Source organism: Hyposmocoma kahamanoa, unplaced genomic scaffold (genome assembly GCF_003589595.1).
Source record: "Hyposmocoma kahamanoa isolate Upper Pololo Valley unplaced genomic scaffold, ASM358959v1 67, whole genome shotgun sequence".
In the NCBI taxonomy this organism is placed as follows: domain Eukaryota; kingdom Metazoa; phylum Arthropoda; class Insecta; order Lepidoptera; family Cosmopterigidae; genus Hyposmocoma; species Hyposmocoma kahamanoa.
Genome location: NW_020653855.1, coordinates 6,323,187 through 6,349,803, shown reverse-complemented (window position 1 = coordinate 6,349,803; position 26,617 = coordinate 6,323,187). Strand labels below are relative to the sequence as shown.

Sequence of the window (26,617 nt, the reverse complement as noted above, 5' to 3'; positions counted from 1 at the left end):
TAGGTGCGCATGCACACATTGTCGCTCACGACGCTCTACACCAAGTGAGATGGAAGTCTTAATTTAATATTTAAGTCTTATTTTTTATACAAAAGAAGTATCCCATCAGATTATTAATACCAGTAGAGCTCCACGCGATAAGTGTGCATTTGACCTTCATCAATCAATAAAGCATGCACACTTAAATAATGCCTATTCACTCTCGCCTGGAAAAGGCACAATTTATTTAGGGAATAAGTCTGCAGGCAGGGAATTCCACTCTACAGCAATTTGCCATACAAATTTATTGCCATTCCACCGAAACATTTGTGCACCTTGATTCCTGCTCCTCCACGTTTAACGTCTGCCTTCTCTTATCTGCTCATTACCATCGCCAAGGCAATCCACAATACTAAAAACTTTAAAATACAAATCTGACATATTACTTATACTGAGGATACCAACGCTTTCTGCGTAATTTTTGTTCATGTCAGATATTTTTGTCCGGTAGTAATTTTAAAGTAGCTTGTCTCCAAATTATATTGAAGTCAACGAGATGCTGTTTTAATATAATAATATTAGTAACAAAACATTTACAGATTGGTTACTGATATGAGCTGAAGTAGTTCCAATAAAGAGGTTACCTATGTGTAGTAAACTATATAGTTTGTCTTACATTGGTGTTTTGGCTCAAAAACACTGATAAAATATGGGCCGGTCACGTGTACCGCCGAACTAACGAAAGAATAAGAGCCTGGTCCAATGGAGTAATAACAATTTATCAGATGGCATAGATAAAGACTTCCTCGCCCTACACACAGAACATCAGGGGGAGATCGCACAATATAGGGCCAGTGGCGTGGATGTGCAGAGGGGCTATGGCCCGGGACGGCACAACGATGTGCGCAGCGGCGAACCCTAACTAGTCAAAATTATTTATTTTCCTTAAAATTAGAAAATAAATTTCATTATTTAAGAAAACGATATCCTGAATAAGACAGTGAATAAGAAATCACAATCAAGCCGAGTCTACCCGAACGAAGTACGCAACAAGCGGAAACAAAAAGCGGGTTTGTAGCATCTGAACCCGGGATCGGTTTAAAGTTGCAACGGAACCCGAATGGGCCCAAGTATCGTGTGATCCCGGGACCGGTTCTTTGTCAAAAATAATTAAATATGATTTGCATCCAGTCCCAGGTACAGTTGCATCTCGAGAGATAACATTAAATTTGTATCGTCTGAACCCGAATACATTTTCGATAGATGTTGGTGCATTTTGTTGCTGGTGTAATGAGCTTGTTTCCGAACACTATTCCGATGAAATATTTGGCTCTTGAGAGACAAGTTTAAAGAAATAAACGTTCTCAAACTAGTATCAAGTAGCTACATTTACGAAAATTCTTTTGTAATCGTGAAAATAAAAGATAGAGTGCGCTGGCGCCAACACGTATACGAGGCCAAAACCCCGGTTGCTGAGCCAGTGGAGTTTTTTTTATAATATCTAATGACGGGACGGACATATCGTGCGCTTGATGGCTACACGTCTGGTCATAACAGTTGTCGTGCCACTCAGAGCTTTTAATCGCAAAGATCTGAGGGGCACTGCCACTGCCACTGAGACATAAGTGTGACAAGTCCCATGTGCCTGTAACTTCACCAGCACCCTTATTACCCTTCAAAACCGGAACACAGTATTTATTTATTTATTTTATCTTAGGAAGACCAACAGCTTTAAAGTAAATTAGTCATTAACAGTAAAAACTGAAGGCCAATTATAGGTCCTCACAAACAACAACACAATAAAATGAACCTTAACAAACACACGGTGCACAATTAAATCTATGACATACAAAGAAAAGGGGAAAAAAAAACGAAGAAATTATTCACTATGACTCAAAAAAATGCCTACTTAGTGCATTCCTTGCCGTAGCCACGCTAGTATTAAATAGATCCAAATCGAAGGTCATACAAAGAATATTAAAATTATCGCTAGCACGCCACATAAACTCGTTTTGCCTGTAATTAGTATGGGCCGGGGGTAGAAATAAAAGGAAATTATTTCTCAGTGACTTGGTGGGGACTTTTAGAGATATCTTTGATAGAAGTTCTGGGCAGTCTATTGAACCTGAAGCTATTTTAATTAATAACATCAAGTCACTAATATTACGACGCGTTACTAGTGGTAAAAGATGGTGTTTCTTACAGAGACTGTAGTAATTGGAGGAAATGTAAGACTCATTCATGCGGTAGCACAGAAAACGAATGAACTTCTTTTGAACATTCTCGAGCCGTGAAATATAGACATCATATCGCGGGTTCCAAATTTGGCTGGCGTATTCTAGAATGCTACGAACAAATGAGCAAAACAGTATTTTTATAGTTTTTACCTGGACGAAATCCCTAATGCTGACATTACTGTTTGGCGGCAGAAATAGGCAAGGTTGCAGTACTACCCTGGACGAACTCTTTCACAAGAAGTTGTTCTGCTACTTACGAGTAAGTATGAGTACCTGAGCTAGTATATGTGGTCTGTGAGTAAAATAATAGCAAGTCAGTTTGAGACTAATTGCTTGTAAATTGTTTTATCTGGATTTTCCTTGAGAATAATTTTTTTTGCGTATATTTAAAATTTAATTATTTTTTCTGTAACTAAACTACTATAACAAAAACAAACACTAGTGTATATAATAATTAAACAACATTAATCTACGTTATAAGTGGATTGAAACATTGTTAACCGTATACAAAAAGACAAAAAAACTTCTTATTATTACATTCTTAAGTGATATCTTTGAGTTTTTCTTTTAGTATAGACCTGAATCCTGAGATAGAATCTGAATTAATGCCGACATTAAATTAATTAACATTTTAAATCAATTAATTAATATGATAATTAAAATCCTTTAATAATTTTTCAAGACATTGTTATATCTACATTTGAGATTAGTTATGTAGATACATTGACTTACAAATAAATGGACGACGGGTCTAATACAAAAACCACGAAAAAATGTCCCAAGTCAACCTATTTAAACGTAGTGACATGTAAAGGAATATGAAAAAGCTAAAACGTTGAATTTAAATTGTAATGTCATCGCAGTACCTACTCTCTAATTTTGCTTGCTTCGCTGCCAGTCGAACAAACGAAGACTAAAGCGTGAATGACGCTCTGTATACGATTTTAACGCCCTATAAGTTCGGACACTTTTTAGCGCGGACCCGACGTCCATATAATTGTAAGTCAATGTGTAGATATGAAAAATAATAATATATTGTCCAGTGACTTCGGCTTCCCTCCCACTGTATCTTCGACGCAATACCGTCGTACGTAGTACCGTATTTTTGGGACTTTATTAATCTAAGATACCTATTTCCGACGCCAAACAGCTGTACCCATACAAGTTGACAAGTCCCATGTGCCTGTAATTCCACCCTTTAAATCCGGAACGCAGTAATGTAAGCATTACTGCTTGGCGGCAGTAACGCTCACTTCCCGGGACGAATTCATTCAAAGCTCTTCTCCTATTGGTTTGGATTTCAGATACTTACGCATACACATAAGGCCCGACGTCTTCAACGTGTAACTTCTCATCCAGGCCATCTCGTACTCTTTCCCAGTTGGTATAATTAAAGAGGTGCACTTTCATGAGTGGTTCCACTTGCGGCTCCTTCCACATCGAATAAGCTAGGGAATTATTTCTGATTACCATGTTCTGAAACAAGAATGTAATGGTTACCATAGACCCGTGTCAGCCATCTTCTATACTGATCTTATGTTGTGGATGCGAAGTCATCCGAACGCAGCCCGATCTTGTACTGCCGTCATAAATTGTTCTATATTCATAATTAAGTAAGCGAAAAGCTAATAGAAACAAAACAATTTGTTTCAAATGCTGACGCGCAGATCGACTGACCGACTGTTTCGTGCGCACTATGGAACTTCTCGTACAATTCTTCTTTCAACGCTCGTGCAAGCCCGCTCGTAGCGAATTTCGCAGGGCTACTTTCTGGCCTCTTACAAATAAAATCAAATATTTGTTATTGACGCTCGACGCTGACGCTTGTAGCGTCAAGCAAATTCGCTGGAAGGGTCAAGGGCACTGCCATTGCACCCTTGAGGCATAAATTGACAAGTCCCATGTGCCTGTAGTTTCACCAGCACGAAATGCAGTAATGCTCACATTATTGCTTGACGGCAGAAATAAGTAAGGCTACCCTGGGCGATCTCTTTCACTAGGAGCTCTACTGCTAATGCTACTTACTGATAATACGGCATCGTTGATTGTGTTCGTGAAGCAAAAGAATACAGTTCCAATCAAGCTCAGAACAAACGTTGCCGATAGCAGCGTTACCACTGAAACAAGGAAAAATTAAATTAGGTAATAGAGAATTTAATCCTTGCACAGCAGAACATTTACACAAACACGTTAACCATCTGATTTCAAACTGGGAGATTCCCTGTAGAATAATTACTAGAATTGACCTGGACATTTCCAAAATGGACGATTCCAGAAATTGTCCTTTCCAGAAGCATATTATAAGCAATATTGTTCTAGTGTTGTAAATACTCATTATTTACCTATTTTATTTAATAAAATTAAATTATTCATAGGAAATGAAACTACTTTTACGGATTTAAATCGTGTATATTCGTTTTTTCAAACAAACCGACGTTTCGGGCCCTTTACAGGACACGGTTGACTGAGGTGGTACAGTCTTCAACCAGTTATGTCTAATATTGATACAAACCACCCAATTTTTTCACTATAGTTACAATAGTTATTAATTAAATGCCTTATTTTTAAATTTACAAAGAAAACATTCCAATTTACGCAACATTAAGTTTTACAAATTATTTTATTGAATGAATTTTTATTAAGTTAAAGTAAATGGCCCGAAACGTCGGTTTGTTTGAAAAAACAAATATACGCGATTCAAATCCGGAAAAATAGTTTCATTTTCTATACTCTTTATTTACCTATTTTATTTAATAAAATTAAATTGTTGTTAACGTAAAAGACGGTATATATATAGTCAAAGATTAAGTCAAAGTCAAAGATTATTTATTCCATATGTAAAATAAATTTACACTTGAAAACGTCACATTTAAGCTACTGCTACTATATATTTAATCTTCATTTGTAATGTTACTACTGTTACAGGTGTTACCCAAACTTGTAATGTAACTGTTTCTAGAAAGCGTTTCTTTTTAGAAAATAACCGTTTCGTTTCGTTTATAAAATCTATATAAAAAATCTATATAAAAACGTTACAATCCAGCTTTACCCGAAAAGTTAAATTTTCTGCAAAAGTTGCATTTCACAGGTTCGTTTTTTAGTGTAAATCCTATGCCTAAATCCTAAAAATAAAAAAGTAAGTAAGCTTAAGCAAAATCAAACTTTAACCAGTAGTTAATTAATTATATTAGTTTCATTTTCTCTAAGTAACTTTATTGTCTAATTTGGTTGCTTTCGTAAACTTTTCAGGTCACGAAATGTGTTTTTCGACTCAAGGGCCTGCAAAACAACTATTGTCAGATAACAGGTTCTCTAACAACAGTTTACAATAACAGTTGTTAATAAATAAACATAGCAATATTATTCATTATTGACTTCTCTACTAGCAAAGCGCTAATCATCACAATTTCTAATCAAAAATCCGGCTGTAATAACCGTTGCAAACGTCAGTCCATTTGTCGCCCTTCAACGTAATTATGGTTAGTCTCTTTTTTGGTCATCCTCTAGGTACGCTAGTGGCAGCGCTAATTGGCTACAACAACCATTAATTATGAAAACTTCGTAGTCACAACACGTTGCACTGTCATTTATGTAATTATTACAGTGAATTAGACAGATCTGCGAGAGCGCACAAATCTGCCGTCCGCTAACTTACGCTACGTGACAAAATATTTTTTTGAGATGTCATAAAAATCCATAACCCAGTTTTAGAATATTAAAATTCTTTAATGATATTTCAGTTATGCATCGTTAGGGTACGTTCCGATAAGTTGAACACGTCAACTAATTTGCGCACTATATTTTTCTATTTAAAACGATTTGACCATTTGTCACGTGACGGCAGAAATACTGAACGAAGTTTTTATTCCTTTACAGATATCTTCTTCCGTGACATTAAGTGGGTACGATACGGTTCCCTTTTGTCGTGGTATTAATTCAATCAATTTATTTATTTATTTTTATAATTAGTATGAAATTATATCCTATTTGCAGGTCTCGTCCACATACAAGTTTGGGTAAAAACCCGGTTAAAACCCGGGCGTATTGATTGGGTTTTAACCCACTGATCGCTGAGTACAATCGAAGACATTAGAGCAACAATAGAGAAACATTTTTTCAATTTTTTATTTTTTTTTTTACTAACATTGTTGCGTAAACTAACATTGTAACGTCTTTTTCCTGTGAATTATATAATTACTTCCATCCAAAGGTTGCCTGGCAGAAATCGCTTAAAGCGATAAGACCGCCCATTGTACCACCGCTTATTTTTTATTTAATTGTTTTGTATTTGTTTTCTTTTTTGGTGTACAATAAATAATTTTTGTATTGTATTGTATTGTATTGTTGCATTCCATTGTCATATTTTTTTATAATAAATAACGCACACACTCAACATAGCCCCGCACTAGGGAAACCCTGTGTCGCGGGTGCCATGGACACACACATAGACAACCACAAATTACACCCAAACTCACGAGAGAAATAAATGTAAGCCATACAAACATTTCTCCCGGCCCGAAAATCGAACCTGGGACCTCTGCGTGGCAGTCCGGCACGGTAACCGTTCGGCCACGGAGGCAGTTAATTAAGGTTCATCAGCTGCAGTCATATCGATTAGCAGTCCCTTTTAATACAGGATATCCCACGGCTATGCGACACGAAGAAAAGTACTTCAAATATTGTAGGTAAGGTAACTATCATTTTTAAGTTTAGGGAAGATGCAAGACTTTCCCAGCACAAGCATGAATGAAATTAAGTTAAAAGCAGTTCAGATAAACGGTACAAAGGGTACAAAACCCAACACTTCTGGAAACCACTTCCATATCAGTTAAACTAATCATTTTAACTCAGTTAATTTGACCTTTGTAAATCTTTTTGAACTGAACCACTGATAAACTATCATACGACTTTTGTTTACATTTTCAGTTATAGTTAAGTCTACGTTAATTAACACGATTTAAAAGGATGACTGTATTAGAAAGTAACCCGAGTGATAGAGAAAATTCCAATTCCAAGCAGACATAAGACTACAGTATTGTTGATTAATATGTTAGCTAAGTAGATAGATAATACGTTTATTCAGCACAAATATAAACAGAAACAAAACATTTACAATCAATTCACAAAGTCAACAAAATCATTACTAATTTAATACACATTTATATAAAACACATACTGTGATAAAAACAAATACAGTGAGAGAACCAAACAAATACCAGAGAACATTGACTTACAAATAAATGGACGACGGGTCTAATACAAAAACCACGAAAAAAATGTCCCAAGTCAACCTATTCGAAATTTAAATTTGCTCACACACAAGAACAAAAGTTCTTGTGTGTGAGCAATAAAGTGTATATCAATTACAAAATTACATTATTTTATGTAATATTATATTCAATTATTTATTATTACGCTATTTCTTGTAGACAATGGGTTACGAGGAACCAGAACGGTTTGCAGAGGAGGCGGAAACAGAAGATGAAGATTTTGATGATGTTAAACCATTGATACTGATAGAGAGAGATAGAGATAGAGTTGGTATTAAGTCTTAAGTGTCAAGCTTGACGTGCTCTTGACCCTGTACCTACTCTTAAAAATATTTACACGTTTTTTATTTTGTTTTCCTTTTTAATTATATTAGAATTAAGATATTACGTAGAGCATCATGAAAAAAAAAACATTTAAAAATAATTGTGCTTTTAGAGTTCCTACAAAATTGTGCAATTATTTTGATTGGTCTCAAAGTCAAAGTCAAAGTCAAAGTCAAAGTCAAAGTAAAAGTAAAAGTCAAAGTCTTGATTTCTAACGTTGTTTTGTGTCATATGACTAAAATTTTGAATTTTTGTAGACTGTTTGATTACTAAGTACAAATTAAAAAAATAATAAGTAAGACTTATTTTTATTATGTGCTATACAACGTCATGGTAATATTCATTTGTCTTCTCAAACTGACCGCGCAAAGATGCGGTCTCACAGACCGCGCGCGACTGCTTATGTTCGGCGCAAGGGTGCTACCACTGGAAGGGTATAGGCCGAGTGATTCGAGAAAGAGAAATTACAAAATTTAGCGACGTGTGCGACGGCGGCGACCGTTTCGTGAAGAGAGATTTTTTGTTTTTTAATTTTACGGCTGCGGCCCGCTCGGAGCGCGGGCAGTGTTGCCGTGTCTGTCCTAGACATTCATTACATAACTTGTACGTTAATATATAACATCATTATACGTTACTATTTATAATGCGCTGTGTAAGGCTGTTTATTATCATCTAAACGAGTTAAAGGGAGGAGATTCTTTCGTTTTCCGAAAAATGAAACGAAGTAAGTAAAAAAAAACTTATGTCTGAGACTCATTCTGTTACTGTTTTCTTCATATTTTTTAGTACAGAGTAATATATAATACAGATTTATTATATCAATATAATGAGACGCCACTTAAAAAATATTCAAAACATTTACTATTAAACGTGTTATAACTTGTTCCGATGTATCTCAACCAATTAGGAGGTAAGTCGGTGAATTCTATTTCATTCATGATATCTATCGCTCCCATCAAAACACACGCACACATTCGCAAAAATCCGCTTTATAATATTTAAAGAAATGACGGAATTAATCGGCTTCTAGGCGAATAGTGTTCATTTAAATTTAAACCGTATTGTAACAAATTACTGCTTAATTTTCTTTAATGTCAGAATCATTGTCAGATGTTAAACTTTCTTAAAATAATGTAACAAAATTATTATAATAGCAAATTAACACAAAATATGGTTAAATATGTATTTTGTAAATATTAACGATAAATAGTGTTACATACGTATATATATTAATTTGAGTATTTCTTTTTAATAGGGCTACGTAAAGAATGTATGTAGATCATGGTAATTTGTAGATAATTAAAATAGCAACTTTTAAGCATTCATGAGTTTGTTCATTAACAAACTTTCGTATCGCAACGGACAGCATAAATTTTTTTACTAATTACTTTAAAAACTATATTTATTTTATGTGTACAATAACTTAAGTGTGAAATGAAGTGAGCCAGTATCTTATGTGCTAATAAGCGTTGTTTTTAAGTGTCGCCAAGGCGTCTTTTTAACGGGGAAAATATTTTCTTGTTAAAGTGTTTTTCGTTTTTTCAAAAAGTTAAAAGCTTCGGCTTTGACAATTGGACACTTGAAAACTTGGACACGCAATGTCAAATACTTTGGTTACCTTATTTAAAAGTACCTGTCCAAAATATAACATTTTAAGTGCTTATAATATATTTTTGAAATAAATGTTCAATATGATTTTAGTTTGTGAATTAATGAAAAATGCTTCCACACCGTAGGTGAGGATCGGTAATACATATTGATTATAGACCGTGGTCTTCAGGCACTGTGGGAGTTTAGACTGAAGACGTTCTCATGCTTACCAAAAGCAGCCCACCCTAAACCGATACGCCTTTCGATCTGCCTAGGCTTCTGAGAGGTACGAGGTAGCGATGCGGTGTGAGGATGCGTTTGTTTTCAGCCATGCGCGGGTAGGGTGTGGTGGGGTGAGCTGTGGCGTTATGTCAGTGTCAATTAGTGTCATATTTTCAATAGCTCTAGTTTCCTACACCGTTTTGCACACATTCCTCAAACATTTTGTATGTACAAATACTTAGCTCCGCTAACCCTTTTCCACTAGAGCTGCCTTAAGCGAGGCTAGGAAAATGAAGTAATCCTATTGGTGGATATTTTCCTAGCACACTGCTTCGCTACGTCGCACATCTCTAGTGTAAAGGCAGCCTTAACCTGAACTTCATGGTCAAATAAGACAATTGTTAAAACTGGTAGCAGTAGAGCTCCTGCCACTAAGTACTTCCACCAGTAATGTTAGCATTACTGCGCTCCAATTTTGAATCTCAAGCTCAAGACGATTGCTAACCGGAATTCAAGACAGCGTAGTAGGGTATTTAGTACCTATTGGTATGTGGACGCCCTAAACATCATTCATGTTTCCGTCAATAGTCAGAAACCATTCATAAAACTCACTCTCTCTTGGAACGCGTTCCGCAGTGGTAACGTACTGTGCGCCGCGCCCGCGCAGTATATAAAAGTAGCTTCTACTGTGCTGTGAAAAAGTAATTTCAGAACAATACAGTCGACTATCGAACACATTCTAACATTTCCTTACGCGTTACCACGGCATTTCCCAAAGGTATACCAGATGTCGCGACAACTACCATATAGGTTTTTTTTTGTATAACACGTTTTTTTATGACACGCCTATGCGTGACACACACAGCAGTTTAGATTTAAAAATAATAATAAATTAACATAGAACTAATTTAAACCGACTCCAAATCAGTTCAGAAAAGATTTTAATAGAATATGGTTTGTTCAACAAGTGACATGAAGAAACGCCACTGAATTATTATATCGTCCATCCACGGATACAGACAGCGGTGTAAAAACAACAACAAAAAGCCAACATGTTAAACGAACAATCGAAAATCGCACGCAATCAAATGATTTATGTGCAAAAACACAACAATGTATACGAACAATTCACCCACCATAATAATTTTAGCAAAAAACAAATACATATACCGTATTGTGAAGAGCAGTCATGCCAAAAAATTTTGACGTTGGCTCCACCCACACTCCCCGCTACCCGCACCTCACAAACCGATAAAAAATAATTTTCGCGCGCTTATCGTCGGCCCGTAAACATTGAATCCATAGAGTCGTATTCGACTACTTAAAATTTTTATTACACTTCTTTATTCAAATAAACGTATTACGTATTTAAATATCTAGCCCTAATTCTAAAGTACAATTTGAATAAAATGAGTGAATATACCGCTAAATTTTAATTTTTATTATTTATTTGTTTTGCAGATTTTACAGCTTTTAAATTCGGTTTACAATTCTGAATAATATACTTACATAGCCAATTACAAAGCTTGTCAAATTAAAATTTATTTTTATAATTATCGTTTTTTAAAACATTAAATTTAATATTTAATTACCGCCTTCCTTTATAATTAAACGTTTTGCTGTTTTTCCCACACCACCGAATGGCACAGTCCCCATAATTAGAGGCATTATCTTTATTACATCAAATACAGAATATTTTTGGAATATACGGAGACGTACGCACAGGTCAGTTGTTGGCGCTGCACTATAACAGCTTTCTAATTTGTGATTTCAGTGCAAACGAGTGTTGATATTTAAAAGTGATTTTTGTTTTATATCAAGTGACGGGACGAACAAGTCATGCGCCTGGTAGTAAGTGACACGCCTGTCCGTAGCAGTTGCAGTGCCACTCAGAGCTTTAAAACGCAAAGATCCGAGAGGCACTGCCACTGCGCCCGTCACACTGAGACTTAAGTTGAAAAGTCCCATGTGCCTGTAATTTCACCAGCACCCTTATCCTTCTAAACTGGACCACAGTATTGCATAAATTACTCCTTGGCTGCAGAAATAGGTGGCAGAAGTTCCCTGGAGCTTTCACAAGAAAGGGTTTGTAGTAGAGTTTCTTGTGAAGCTCTACTACTACACATTTGACTGATGAGTTGCCAGGAATGGATGGCCCTTATTTCGTCTCTATTTCTGGTTATATACTCGATAACTGTCTTTCGTCATACATACTTCTGCCGCCACGGATTAGTGCGAGCATTAGTGCGTTCCGGTTTTGAAGTGTAAACTCTGGTTCACGTTACACCGTGTCGAGTCCGGGCCGTCACCTTGCCGTGACGTTTGACCGTGCGCCAGCCGGGATTTTTTATTTTTTTCCATTTTTCTCTTGAGTGATAAGGTTGTGTTATTAATGCATTTTTCACAACTTTAGTTCGCAGCTATTACAATAGCTCTTGATGACGAAGTATTGGAAACACAAATTGAACATTGAAAAAGAAGATGGTGTGTACGTGTGTGTGGTATGATGGTGTGTGTGATAATCCGAAAGAGAATTTGCCACGCTCTACAAAGATTTAATAATAAATAATAATAACGCACACACTCAACATAGCCCCGCACTAGGGAAACCCTGTGTCGCGGGTGCCATGGACACACACATAGACAACCACCAATTACACCCAAACTCACGAGAGAAATAAATGTAAGCCATACAAACATTTCTCCCGGCCCGGGAATCGAACCTGGGACCTCTGCGTGGCAGTCCGGCATGGTAACCGTTCGGACACGGAGGCAGTTTTTTTTAATTTTATAGATGACGAGACCATTTTGCGCTTGCGCTATCCACTACACTATAGTCCAACTGACTTGTTGACTACCCTCCGGGTGCCGGGTGATGGCGTTCATGTTACGCCGTGCCCCGACCGCGCCTAGGTCGTGACACAGACTCGGCCCGGTCTAACATGGTGTTCATGCAAAAGCATTATATAGATATTTGACCGTACCACAGCAGGCGCACGACCTTAAGGGTGCTGGTAGAATTGCAGACACGTGGGACTTGTCAACTTATGTCTCAGGGTGACGGACGCAGTGACAGTTGCCTTCTGATCTTTGCGACTTAAAGCACTGCAACTGTCACAGATAGACCTGTCGCTTACCACCAGGCTCACGACTTGTTCGTCTCGTTACGTGGTATCATAAAAAAAACTCTTTTTTACATACTTCCTGCTCAATTAAATAGAAAGCCAATACTGTCTAACCAGAAACAATACTTTTTGGAAATTTATTATACGTGCTTATTGAAATCCACGAGACGGAAAACTACTTTGCTGCCGAGCGAAAAACACAACTTCTCACCTCACTATAGCCGGGAAAATGGCAGATGAAAGAAAAACACAATGAACTATAACAAAATAACGTAATAAACAAAATTAGTTATCCTTGTCAATTTAACGTCAACAATAAAAAAAACTAAATATACCAAGGGATTTATATTACATAAATAATGTGCAACAAATCGCGTAGTTGAACGTGTCATTATGGTTTTTTCATCGAAAGAAAAAGTTTGGTGCACCACCATTGACTTACAATTATATGGACGTCGGGTCCGCGCTAAAAAGTGTCCGAACTTATAGGGCGTTAAAATCGTATACAGAGCGTCATTCACGCTTTAGTCTTCGTTTGTTCGACTGACAGCGAAGCAAGCAAAATTAGACAGTACTGCGATGACATACAATTTAAATCTAACGTTTTAGCTTTTTCATATTCCTTGACATGTCACTACGTTTAAATAGGTTGACTTGGGATATTTTTTTCGTGGTTTTTGTATTTGACCCGCCGTCCATTTATTTGTAAGTCAATGTGCACCACAGTCCATTGTCAAGTTCGAATTCTAAAAACCTTTTTCACGCTAGCTAGGAAGAAAGCCTTTCCGAGCTAGTGAGGTGAAAAATAATTTTCTTACACTAGCGTCACATTAAGAAATAGTACATTATTGCAGAAGGAAGTAAGGAATTGCTGGACGAGTATAAGGTACGAGATCGAACTGACGCTTCTTTTTGTATGAATACGAATCAAGCGAATCCCGTTCCCGCCGAAGCATATATACTTCTTTTGTCAAACTATATTAAACATAAAAACACGAAATATCGTTTCATTGAAAGAAATATTTATTGTTATTATTAGTCAGTATGTTTTAGGCAGTGCACTGGAGATACATTACGTGGCTCTGGTAGAATTTTCAACTTTGATGCTCGGTAATAAGTGTGATTGTCGAGCACTATATGATTATATTCTTATATAACCACGCTTATCTATGATCAATGTAAACAAAAACTGAAATACACGTAAGTAGTCGTCTTCTACGTCATATACCATTGCGTCTATACATAATTGGCGTATTTACATGGGTATAATTTTTTTACATCCACTGATTACCATAGCGAACGCGAAAAAGCCATGTCTGCTACCAGTAGCAAGTTGTTTGGACTAAGCGACCGCGCGTAGTGATAGCAAACTAACGGAACTCTTGACCGATAAAACAATTACTCCGCATTTTTAACCGACTTTAAAGAATGAAGAGTTTCTTAATTCGACTTTTTTTGTGGATGTTACATGATTACTCCGGCCGTGAACCGATTTTGATGATTCGTTTTTGTTGGAAGGAGGGTTACCTCATTGTTGGTCATATTTAAATTTGGAGAAAATATTCCACCTATATCCGCTCACGCGATTCATGCGTCTCTGGAAGCATACCACACCTAGAGGTGCCGGTGATGATTTTATACCGATTTATCGGATATCGAAGTTATAACAGGTAAAAGAACTATTACTAATGGCTATTTCGGTAACTACACTAGCAAACCATAAAGTTTTTGATGCCTGGGTCTGTCATTTAAAAAAAAATAAACAACTTCAAAAATACGTCACAACAATCGTGTGTGTTATTGTTTGGGCTGGTGATTTCGGTGTTTATTTATTGAAAACATACCGTAAGTAGCGTTTTTTAAGTTTACCCTGAATATAAATGTTTATAAACTATTCTTTAAGGAGTAATTTCATGGTAAACGTTAGAACCACTCAAACGGAATATTATCATATTTACCCAAGTACACCAAAATTTTCATTAGTGCTTTTTAAGTGCAGGATTTGCGGTGTTTTACTGCATTTTATTTGAGATGTTTTTATGATGTGTTTGTAGTACGGAGGGTATTTATTTAGCAATGCAGAATAATAATTATTATTTTTAAAAACTTGTATTTAAACTGAATCCTTTTCTAATTTGCGAAACCAAATAGCCGCCATTTTGCGGTAGGATGAGCGCATCGCGTGAGCGGCTAAGGGTGGTAAACTAGAGGTAAACTACACTTTCCGTTAACCTATCGCAATAAAACTTGGCAAATAGATGTAATTCCAATAAAAAAGCTGATAAGCAAACGTTTGAGGTCGGTTTTTTTAAATAAACAAGTTATAATTAAACGAGAAATCTCTAACTTCACTGTCTTTTAAACATTGTTTTTTTTTTTAACAGCCTCCGTAGCCGAACGGTTGCAATGTTGGTCTGCCACGCAGAGGTTCCGGGTTCCCGGGCCGGGACAAATGGTTAATAATTTGTGGTTGTCTATGTGTGTGTCCATTGTCTAAGATTTTGGATTTTCTCATGCTGTCTCAAATAAAAAAGACACACTGTATACTAGCTTCTATGAATACCCCATACTATGTTTGAAATTGCTATAATTATCTAAACTCGAGGTTAGCATTATTACTATGATCCGCAGTCCAACGTAGGCCTTCTATAGTGTACCATGCACTATCTTGCGGTAGACTCACAAATTAGAGAGGAACAATTACTTGTACAGTACTTCTATTTTCTCAATATCCCTCGGCAAACTTCGTGTATCGGCCGTCGTCAGGTTTCATTCAGTTGCCCTTTGCCTTTGGGACAGACCGGACGCTTCCAGTCGACTTGGAACTATATACAGTTGTCATTACATTTTTTATATATTATCCGATAGGAGGAAAGCCGCTAAAAACAAAGGCACGACAGGTAATTTAGAGCGTGTACTTGTATTATTTACACGCAACTGATACGTTCAAGAAAGACAACAATTGTTACTTTCAAAAAGTCCAAAAGCTTGTGGTGTTTCTATCGGAACAGTAAAGAATATTTTAAAAGAATATTATAGAAAAGATAAATCCGTTTCTTTTCCTTTCTTTTAATTTATATTTTTGTTAACTTGCTTATTGACGTGGAGTGAATGTTAATAATAATCTCAGTACAGAGTACTAAAAAAACCTACCTCTAAAGTACGTGAAATTACGTTTATTTGCTAAGTTTTATTGACATGTCCCCTAGTTCGCCCCTATACAGGACTTGAGACTGGAGATAATAAAAATCGGTTCTCACTACTCAAAGTATATTAAGAGAAAAACGCCTTGAATTTGAGAAATAGCAAAATCAACTATTAAACTAATTGCTCCTAAATTAAAGTTAGGCGCTATTTATAAAAATAAATCTTCATGCGTGAACAGCCATCTTTAGAGGAGGATGATTTCCTTCAAAATATAACGGGACCACTATGGAAGTACCCCCTTTCCAACAAAAAAAGAATCATGAAAATCGGTTCACAAATACCGGAGTTATCGCGTAACATACATACAAAAAAAGAAAAGAAAAAAGAACATACAGTCGAATTGCGAACCTCTTCCTTTTTTGAAGTCGGTTAAAAATAGGGACACATTGAAATTTTTATTGAATTGTTATTCAATTGTTTTCATGTGAAATCACTCCACTAGTTTGTTATAATTATTAATACAAAGATTGAACTCATAGATGGCGCTGCGGCTAAAAAGTCGTTGAAAAATCAAATACAAAGATACAACGCAAACGCAGAAAAAATTCTCTCGATGCGCGTCATACTCTGAGGCAGAACCACCTAAGCTTTAATAAATTTTTATTGATCCAAAAATGTCCATTAGATTTCTATAAAGTTCTAAAATATTTATGACTACATATAGTATAAGCAAATATATGGCATCAAATAATTCTATAACAATTCTATATTGACCTAGCACCCCCAAACCCTCAATCTATTTTGAATATACGTACAAAATGATGCCTCAAACTTTCTCCTCGAAGCAGTCGCTAAGCGCCTACATAAAAGTTCTTAGCAAGGACATGAAATATCATTGTTTGTTGTGTCATTGTTTGGGCTGGTGATTTCGGTGTTTATTTATTGAAAACACACCGTAAGTAGCGTTTTTTAAGTTTACCCTGAATATAAATGTTTATAAACTATACTTTAAGGAGTAATTTCATGGTAAACGTTAAAACCACTCAAACGGAATATTATCATATTTATCCAAGTTCACCAAAACTTTCATTAGTGCTTTTTAAGTGCAGGATTTGCGGTGTATTACTGCATTTTATTTGAGATGTTTTTGTTGGTAGTTCGGAGGGTATTTATTTAGCAATGCAGAATAATAATTTTTATTTATAAATACTTGTATTTAAACTGAATGCTTTTCTAATTTGCGAAACCAAATAGCCGCCATTTTGCGGTAGAAGGAGCGCATCGCGTGAGCGGATACACCGTAAATTTTAAAACTTAGAAATTATTATGACTTAATACAGTACGCAGCAATACAGTCTTTTGGTTTCAGATGCAGTACAGCGTTGCGGGGCGCCCGAGTTAGCAAAAACTCTCCGATCGCGCAAATGTCTCAGGAGCAGGGGTCTACTAACATTTGACGCGGCTCAAACTTTAACAATAAAAAAACGACATTCTATCGTGTCAAACCAAAACACTGCAAAGTACAATACAGTCACGAAAAATGGGCCCCACTCAATGGCAATTCAAATATTTAATGCTGTAACCCAACCACATAAAACATTAAAAAAAAAACACTTCTTTCTTTTATCTTCTACTTTCACATATCGAGGAGTGTGCGCAGGAACTTTTCAATTTTGTTCCGCCCTCACCGTTACTCATTCGGTCGACTAGAAGGTCCTGAACACTCCATCCTTATGTCGTTGATATACCACCTATTCGCACTAAGCGCTTTGCTTCCTCCTTTCTGATGCGTACGACCAAGGAATGGAATTTGTGTTTCCCGAAAAGTACAATTTGGGTCTATTCAAGACTAGAGTGAATAGGCATTTTTTCGGCAAACGCTTGACAAGTCAAACCGAAAAAATCTTTCTTTATGTTTGATCTTTGTATTAATAGCTATGAAAATTGTTTTACTATGAATATCGTATCGTAACGATATTTATAGTCAAACTGCCACATGTGGTGCTTATTGCTTAGTTAGCATTTAAGTTTACTTTTATTTTAAATTGTATTATTTACTTATATTCTGGAAACCGAACAATAAACATGTCTCTATAAATCAACGTATTTCACTCTATCATCTACGTCCATCCTTTTTAATAACATGAGATGTCGACTCATGTGAAGAACAGTAAATTTTAACAGCATAACAATGAAGATTGCAAGACAGAAAATTAAATATCAAGAAAGAAAAAAGAAAATCATATTATAGAAAATCAAGAAGAAAAACTATAGAAGAAGAATTATGGAAGACTGCAAGAAAGAAGAGAGAAGCGTACGAGCGGTGTTCAGGGTAATTACGGCCCACGGAGTCCAGGGTATAACCTAATGTTATAATAATAATAATGTTTGAACTGCACGAAAGGAGCTTCCCAGCCATTGACTTACAAATAAATGGACGACGGGTCTAATACAAAAACCACGAAAAAAAAATGTCCCAAGTCAACCTATTCCAAATTTAAATTGTTATGTCATCGCAGGTATCGCGCTGTCAGTAGAACAAATGAAGACTAAAGCGGAGTGTCGCGCTCTGTATACGATTTTAGCGCCTTACAAGTGCGGACACTTTTTAGCGCGGACCCGACGTCCATATAATTGTAAGTCAATGTTCCCAGCACGTATTTTTTTAATATCAAGTCGAACGAGTCGACCAAGTCGCGCGTCTGGTGGTAATAACAGAAAAAACATAACAGTTACAGTGCCATTCAGAGCTTTAAACAACAAAGATCTTAGGGTCACTGAGTCATAAGTTGACAAGTCCCATGTCCTGTAATTTCACTAGCACCCTTCCTTGGCGGCAGAAATAGGTAATGGGGCAGTAGTTACCACGACGGACGAACTCTTTCACAATGAGTTCTACTGCTGCTACCCCGTATAGGAACATAGCAATAATCCAACACACAGCATACAATTCCTTACGTAAATGTTAATTACATGTTAATTATCAGCATTTTATACATTTTTGTATCATACGGTACAACGTTTTGGCAACTATGATGTAGGGTTGGCCACTATGCTGTTACATGTTACTGTAATAGGCAATAATAGTCTGTATATTTATTATTATGTAGCAGTTAATTTAACTTTAAACTGCCTCCGTGGCCGAACGGTTACCATGCCGGACTGCCACGTAGAGGTCCCAGGTTCGATTCCCGGGCCGGGCGAAATATTTGTATGACCTACATTTATTTCTCTCGTGAGTTTGGGTGTAATTTGTGGTTGTCTATGTGTGTGTCCCTGGCACCCGCGACACAGGGTTTCCCTAGTGCGGGGCTATGTTGAGTGTGTGTGTGCGTTATTAATTTATATATATTTATGTATACAAATATATGTGTAGGTAAAATATATATCTGTTAATATTATAATGTAAATTTTTATTAATGCATTTACATTTTTACCATTGGCACTCTACGTGTCCCTCTCTGTTTATCTCTCCTCTGCCTCTAAGGTTGTCTGGAAGAGATCGCTTTCAGCGATAAGGCCGCCACCGTCCACATTAATTATAAGTTGTCAATGTGTTAACGTATATGAGTTGTCAACGTTCTTTTTTGTGTGTGTGGTGTGTAAGCGATAAAGTGTATATCACGCTACCATAATTATTCTCTTGAGAATAAATAAATGAAATCAAGGAAAAACCTTTGATACAAATTTTACACTACAAATTAAATTAAAATTGAAAACGTATACCTTATTTGTAAAAAGAAATAAGTAAAATAATTACTCACAGCAATAATATTTTCTATCAGACTGCCGTCCCCAACAGAGAACGGACCATTGCTTATGCGCTCCTGCGCATGTGAATTTAGCACCACCGCATCCTGCGCATCCCTGCAGATTGGCCAAAATGGTGTCTTCCCTTATTAAAATCTTAGGTATAATTATTACTTTTTCGTTTTCTTCTTTACCCAACATGGGTGTGGTCGACGAAGTATTTTCTAAGTTTTTGTGATCCATTGTTTCACTTTCTATTGTTAACTAATAATTAACGTTACAGTTCGAAATATTACATACGATTTATTTAAAATAAACACAAATTTAAAATATTTTAAAATATCCACTTAATGAAAAAATAATATGTTCAATTATTTTAATTGAAAAAGCCCCATTGGTGAGGTTATGAATATTGGTATGTTTTTTTTTTCAAGTACAGCCGCAGCACGTCTGCCACCGGTGCGTTCTACGTATGGACTGCCGTCATATCTAATGGGTCAAGCAGTTTATCGATATTTTTTATATACAAGCGTAAAACGGTAAATAGGTTATCGAACACGTATGTTTTGTTGTCTAAGAAAATTCGTGCGTATGTATAGCTACTTAAGTGTCATCTTACTTGTTGTTACAAAGACGAAAGTCCGTATAATGTGCGTCATTATTCGCAAGAAGACGAAACTATAAAGTACTTCACTAGTGACAGCGGAGCTCCTTGTGGAAGAGTTCATCCAGGGAAGTATCTCACCTAAATAGGTGAGGTTAGGAACTCTTCGGAACATAGTTACTTCAGCTGTACCAAGCACAAGTATGGGATGGCTCTGCTAAATACCAACTGGCCACCTTGGATTCAATAGACAAGCGTGCCAAAAGGCTTATAGGTGGCTCGGAATTAGCGCCGTAAAGTTGCCGTTTGGCCTGCTTATCGGTATTCTACAAGATATGTATATCACGGAGAGTGTGCGATAGAATTGCATAATTTGATTCCGCCTTCCCCTTTCCATCATCGGGGGACTAGGCGTAGGCTGGGATTCCATCCCTATGTTTTGGATATTCCAAGGATAAACACAAAGCGTTTTGCTTCCACATATATACCGAGCGGTTAGAGAGTGGAATTCCCCACCTGCGTATTCCCCGAAAGCAATAAATTGGACCTTTTCAAGGCTAAAGTGAATAGGCATTATTTAGGTGTCCTTGCTACATCGTCAAATTCATTATGACTTTCCATCAGGTGAGATAGACGTCGAATGCGCACTTATTTTTAATAAATAATGAAATATAAAAGAAACTGTTTTAACATGTGTGTTATTATTTATAATAATTTACCAAGTGAAATTAAATTATTGCAAGGACATACATTTAAATTAAAATTGACAAAATTTTTTTGATTTTTTGCTTTTGACACATTGCTTATAAACTAATAAAGAATATTTAGAATTTTCAAATGCAAATATAAATTAATCCGAAGTGTAATTAATTAATGGTAGAGACTGAACAAGAAATCCTATTAATATTTGCACATCTGCTTGCAGATTGAATACAATGTACCTAATTTTATTTAAGACCTATGTAATTACTGTATTCTGGCAAATAAACGTATTCTATTCTATTCTATTCTATTCTATTCTATTCTAAAAAAAAAATGTACTGGTGAAATTGCAGGCACATGGGACTTATCAACTTATAAACTAAACAAGTAATTGACTAATAAAGTATACTATACAGTGTCCGAATTTTTGAATGATAAATTCCTAAATTCATTGTCTAATTTTTGACATTGACATATTACGATGCTATTTTGACATCTAATTACAATTAGAATTGACCCTTGCAACTATCATCGTGTTTGAATTCTGACCGATTTATTAAATTCATTTGTACACCTCCTTAATATATTATTGAAAAACGAAACATGTTTATTCATTTTTTGTGTAGTTTAATCTGTCGTGCATGTGAGTGAATGTAATATACCTTCAATATTCGTACTTTATTTCTTCTACTACTACCACTTGTACTGTTTGGCCGGGCACAGTGAAACTACATATACTTATTTTATACATGTCAGCTTCTATATAACCTGTGTTTTCACAAATAAATGAATTATTATTATTAAAAACTTAGAATTCTACGTATCATACTGAAGTAGGCAGTTATAATATTGTATATTTATTATTTTACAATATTATAACTGCCTTCGTGGCCGAGCGGTTCGGAACCTGGATTGCCGAGCAGAGGTGCAGGGTTCGATTAACGGGCCGGGAGAAATATTTGTATGGCCTACATTTATTTCTCTCGTGAGTTATAGTTTAATTTGTGGTTGTCTATGTGTGTGTCCATGGCACCCGCGATACAGGGTTTCCATAATGCGGGGTTATGGGTAGGTATGTGCTTTATTATTATCAAATGTCAAAATGAAACAAAATAACATAATATTACATTTTTATTACGACCGACTTAATGTAAGCGATAAATAACGAAATTTATAGGAGAGAGATTTTGACTTGGTGACAATGGGACCACCACGAGAGTGCACCTTTTCAATCCAAAGAAAGAATTTTCAAAGTAGATCTACAATTGACAGAGATATCTGGAAACTTACATAAAACATATTTACAGCCGAACGTATAACCTCCTCTTTTTTTTTGAAGTCTGTTAAAATACAGCTGAGCTAAAGATATACTCAGTATTTGCTTTAATTTCCATTTGACATAATTTTGGCGGAAAATGTCCTTGTCCGTTCATATTTAAAATATTGAAATATTCCATGTGTTACACACATCTAAAAATTTAAATAGTACCAACATGTTAGGGTGCCGCAATTAAAATTATAATAAATTAAAAATAAACAACAAGAACATAAGACTAATAAAATTTAAAAACTAGCAATAAAAACAATAATTGTATAAGTATTAAGTATAGAAGTATATATGTGAGTTATAATAACATTTTTTTATCAAATGTGCTTTAAGCTGTTTGGTAAATAGATTAGTCTGTGTTTTGGATGAAATTTCCTTGGGTATTCTACTGAAGATTTTAATTTTTTAATGTTTTTGTAATTTTGTTAACTTTTTATTTATTCTTATTTTTTAACCGACTTCAAAAAAGGAGGAGGTTCTCAATTCGACTGTATGTTCTTTTTTTTTTGTATGTATGTTACGCGATAACTCCAGTATTTGTGAAGCGATTTTCATGATTCCTTTTTTGTTGGAAAGGGGGTACTTCCATAGTGGTCCCATTTCATTTTGAAGGAAATCATCCACCTCTAAGGGTGACTGTTCACGCATGAAGATTCATTTTTTATAAATAGCGCCTAACTTTAATTTAGGAGCAATTACTTTTATCAATTATTTAGTTGATTTTGCTATTTCTCCAATTCAAGGCGTATTTCCCTCGATATACGTTGAGTAGTGTCGTAGTGAGAACCAATTTTTATTATCTCCAGTATCAAGTCCTGTATAGTGGCGAACTAGGGGATATTTCAATGAAACTTAGCAAATAGACGTAATTCCACGTACTTTTGAGGTCGGTTTTTTTAGTACTCTGTACTGAGATTATTAATGATATGATCGTTAAAAACAATCATGACCATTTTGTAATAACATCATTTGCAATAAAAAACACAGTTCAGATAAAAATTTCGCTTATGATATGTCTCTCAGATCTTCGCGATTGAAATCTCTGAGTATACTGCAACTGTTATGGACACCCGTGTGTACGACACGAACAAGTCGTGCGCCTGGTGGTCTTATCACTGCCAATGCGCCCGCTACCCTGAGACATAAGTTGACAAGTCCCATGTGCCTGTAATTTCACCAGCACCAAACCAGAACACAGTAATGCTCACATTACTGATTGGCGGCAGAAATAGGTAAGTGGCAGTACTTCCCTGGATGTTGATATAATAAAAAATAATAATATCGAAATTGTCCATAATCTGATGTACAATTTGACACTATGAAAGTAAGAAATAAGACACATTCAAATGACTCTCACAAATGACACAACCTAAAAACAAAAAATAAAATTGTTTGTTATAATTATTAATACAAAGATCGAACACTCAGAAAAAATTCGTCTTCTTGCATACCGTGCCAGACGCTATACCAACTAAGCCACGGAACGAACCAACGGACCTCAAGAATTCTTCTATGTATTTGCGTCGTGTCTTTGTACTTGGTCTTTCAACGACTTTTTAGTCGTAGCGACATCTATGAGAAATCTATGACAGATTTATCACCCAGTTAGTACCTTTACAGCTACCAGTCCTGGCGAGAGATGTCGCTATTCACTGTATTAATTAAATTTTTATTGAATTGATATTCAATTATTTTTTGTGAAATTACTCCACTAGTTTGTTATAATTATTAATACAAAGATCGAACACTCAGAAAAAACACTCAGATAAAATTGTTTGTTTAAATAAAGACACTTCGGTTTTTGATTTTGGACTTAACTTATCGTAAGTGACATATAGTTCAAATAGGCTTGGCGTACTCTTGACCATGTACGTCTGTCCGTTTTCGTAGTTTTATTGGTTCTTCCATCGAGTATATAACCAGAAATAGAGACAAAATGTCATTCAATTTGTTCGAAAATTATTCAGCCAAATCATTACTGTGACAACTGCGCTCCGATTGGCTAGCCCGAGCTCGAAACAATTGACGGGTGTCGTCAATTGTTTCACTTCAAATCAACCAAATTAACTTGAGCTTTGCTACAATAGACGAAAATTGAAAAATTACATATTTAATATTTAATTACCGATTAAATGTGATTCCGTGTGTTTTGTAATTAGATGTTTTGCTGTTTTTCCCACACCACCGAATAGAACAGCGCCCCATAGTCAGAGATATTATCTTTATTACAATAAATACAGAATATTTTTGGAATACACGGAGACGTACACACAGGTCAGTAGTTGGTGCTGTACTATTTCAGCTTCCTAATTTGTGATTTCAGTGAAAACATCATTTCATTTGCCTAATGAGTTGCCAGGGATGACCCATATTTCGTCACTATTTCTGGTTATATACTTGATGCCCGTCGAGTTCTTACGTTTTCGCTATGGTTACATATAGGAAATCTAAATGTGTAAAAGAGACAGTATAACATGATTAGACCAAACAAAAGGCGAATGGCAATAACGCAGTAAGTAATCATTAGAGCATTCATAATTCAGTCATTTTTGGCAAAATATTATTTATCTATTTACTTTTTTCATAATATCGAATGACGGAATGCACAAGTCGTGCACCTAGTGGTAAGCGACACGATACGATAACAGTAGCAGTGCAGTAGATCTTATGGACACTGCCACTGGTCCGGTCACCCCGAGACATAATTTAATAAGTCTCATGTGCCTGTAATTTCACGAGCACCCGTCCTCTTCTAAACCGGAACGCAGTAATGCTCACATTATTGCTTGGCGGCAGAAATAAACAAAGTGGCAGTACTTCCCTGGTCGAACATTTTCACAAGGAGCTCCACTGCTACTCAACTTTAGTATCACAATCTGTAGATAAAACTATCGACAATAACTACATATATATATATATATATATATATATAAAATTTCATAAACACTGGCAACCCTACAAATGTCATTTAACTTCGGGATTCGCTCTGGACCTTTTGGAGGGAAAAGTGTTGTTTTTATTTTGAATTTCAATTATTTTGTGAAATCTAGTTTAAAGTGGAATAGGATAGTGCTATTGTGCCTTAATCGAAGATTAAAACGCGAAATTATACGAATCTCGAACTAAAATACCCGTATCGGCCCGTTCTAAGGAATCCCGAGTCAATCCAAGCACGCCCGCCTCAAATTGCCTATCCTCCTTGTGGCGGCCAAATTTACAGAAAAACTTATTTTTATGTTTTCGGCTGAAGGACTTTGTTTCCATGGCCAGAAATAAATTAAAAATAAAATATTTAACTTCGTCTTCAAAAAAGACAGGCTTTAGGTATGTCCTTCTCCTAGGTCCCATCTATCTCTATACCAAAGCTCATCAAAATTACTTTTTTACTTTTGCATTTTTAATGTTAGTTTGGATTATTGTAAGCTACATATCATTACATCTTAATTTTACTAGCGGTAGAATAGGTTCACTTCTTTGTGTCGTACTAGTTCAGTAGCAATAGACACACGAGTTCGTCGAGGAAAATACTGCCACCTTACCTATTTGTACCCCCAAGCAACAGGGTAAGGGGGCTGATGAAATTACAGGCACATGGGACTTGTAAACTAACATCTCAGCATGACGGGCACTACTACTAGGACTACAGCTCGGATTAACACTACAACTGCTATAGATAGACGTTTCGCCTACCACCAGGTGCAAACCTTGTTTGGCTCGTCACTTCGTACCATAAAAAAATGTCCTATCTTATACCATTGATTGCAATTTTATTCAATAATATTTCGTGATTCACCCTATCAAAGGCCTTACGAAAATCCGAGTAAACAACATTTACTTAAACACGTTTATCCATACTCTCAAAGGATAAGAGATACCAATTTTACATAGACATTCCCTATTACAGAGATCGTCCAAATATACATTATGTATATAAACTCAGAGATAAGGAAATTAAGTTCAATATTGCATTGTAAAATGTTGTGATAACAATGTGTATGAAGAATAATAGATACGTAGTTCAATGGACGTGCTGACTGGAATTATCAGTTTTGAAACAAAAAGTTCATTCACTTGAACCAACAAATAGGCGTATGGTACCTTGAAGGTCGAAGTTTAACTACACAAACTTTAGAAGTTCATATACTTACATCACATTACTATTTCAATACTAACTAACACTTCTACAAGGAGCTCTATTGCTTGTAATGTGTGGAAGTACCGCAGGTCTAAAAACGTCGCATTGACAGAATCATAATATGATTAATGGACATTTCATAAAATGAATTTTCAAACACAACCAAAAACGCGACTCATCTATTTGACAGTGTTCTATGAAGGTC

General features: G+C 35.8%; 1 protein-coding gene across 1 annotated transcript in view; it reads right to left on the bottom strand.

Annotated features, from left to right (window-relative positions):
* Positions 1 to 19,887, bottom strand: part of LOC113232158 (scavenger receptor class B member 1-like) — a 39,977-nt gene extending 20,090 nt beyond the window's left edge. The window contains exons 1-3 of the mRNA XM_026466796.1: positions 19,659 to 19,887; positions 4,242 to 4,333; positions 3,529 to 3,692 (exon numbers count right to left, since the gene is read on the bottom strand). Of these exons, the coding sequence (XP_026322581.1) occupies positions 3,529 to 3,692; positions 4,242 to 4,333; positions 19,659 to 19,887 (485 nt within the window). The remainder of the gene's footprint in view (positions 1 to 3,528; positions 3,693 to 4,241; positions 4,334 to 19,658) is intronic.
* Between the last annotated feature and the right edge of the window lie 6,730 nt (positions 19,888 to 26,617).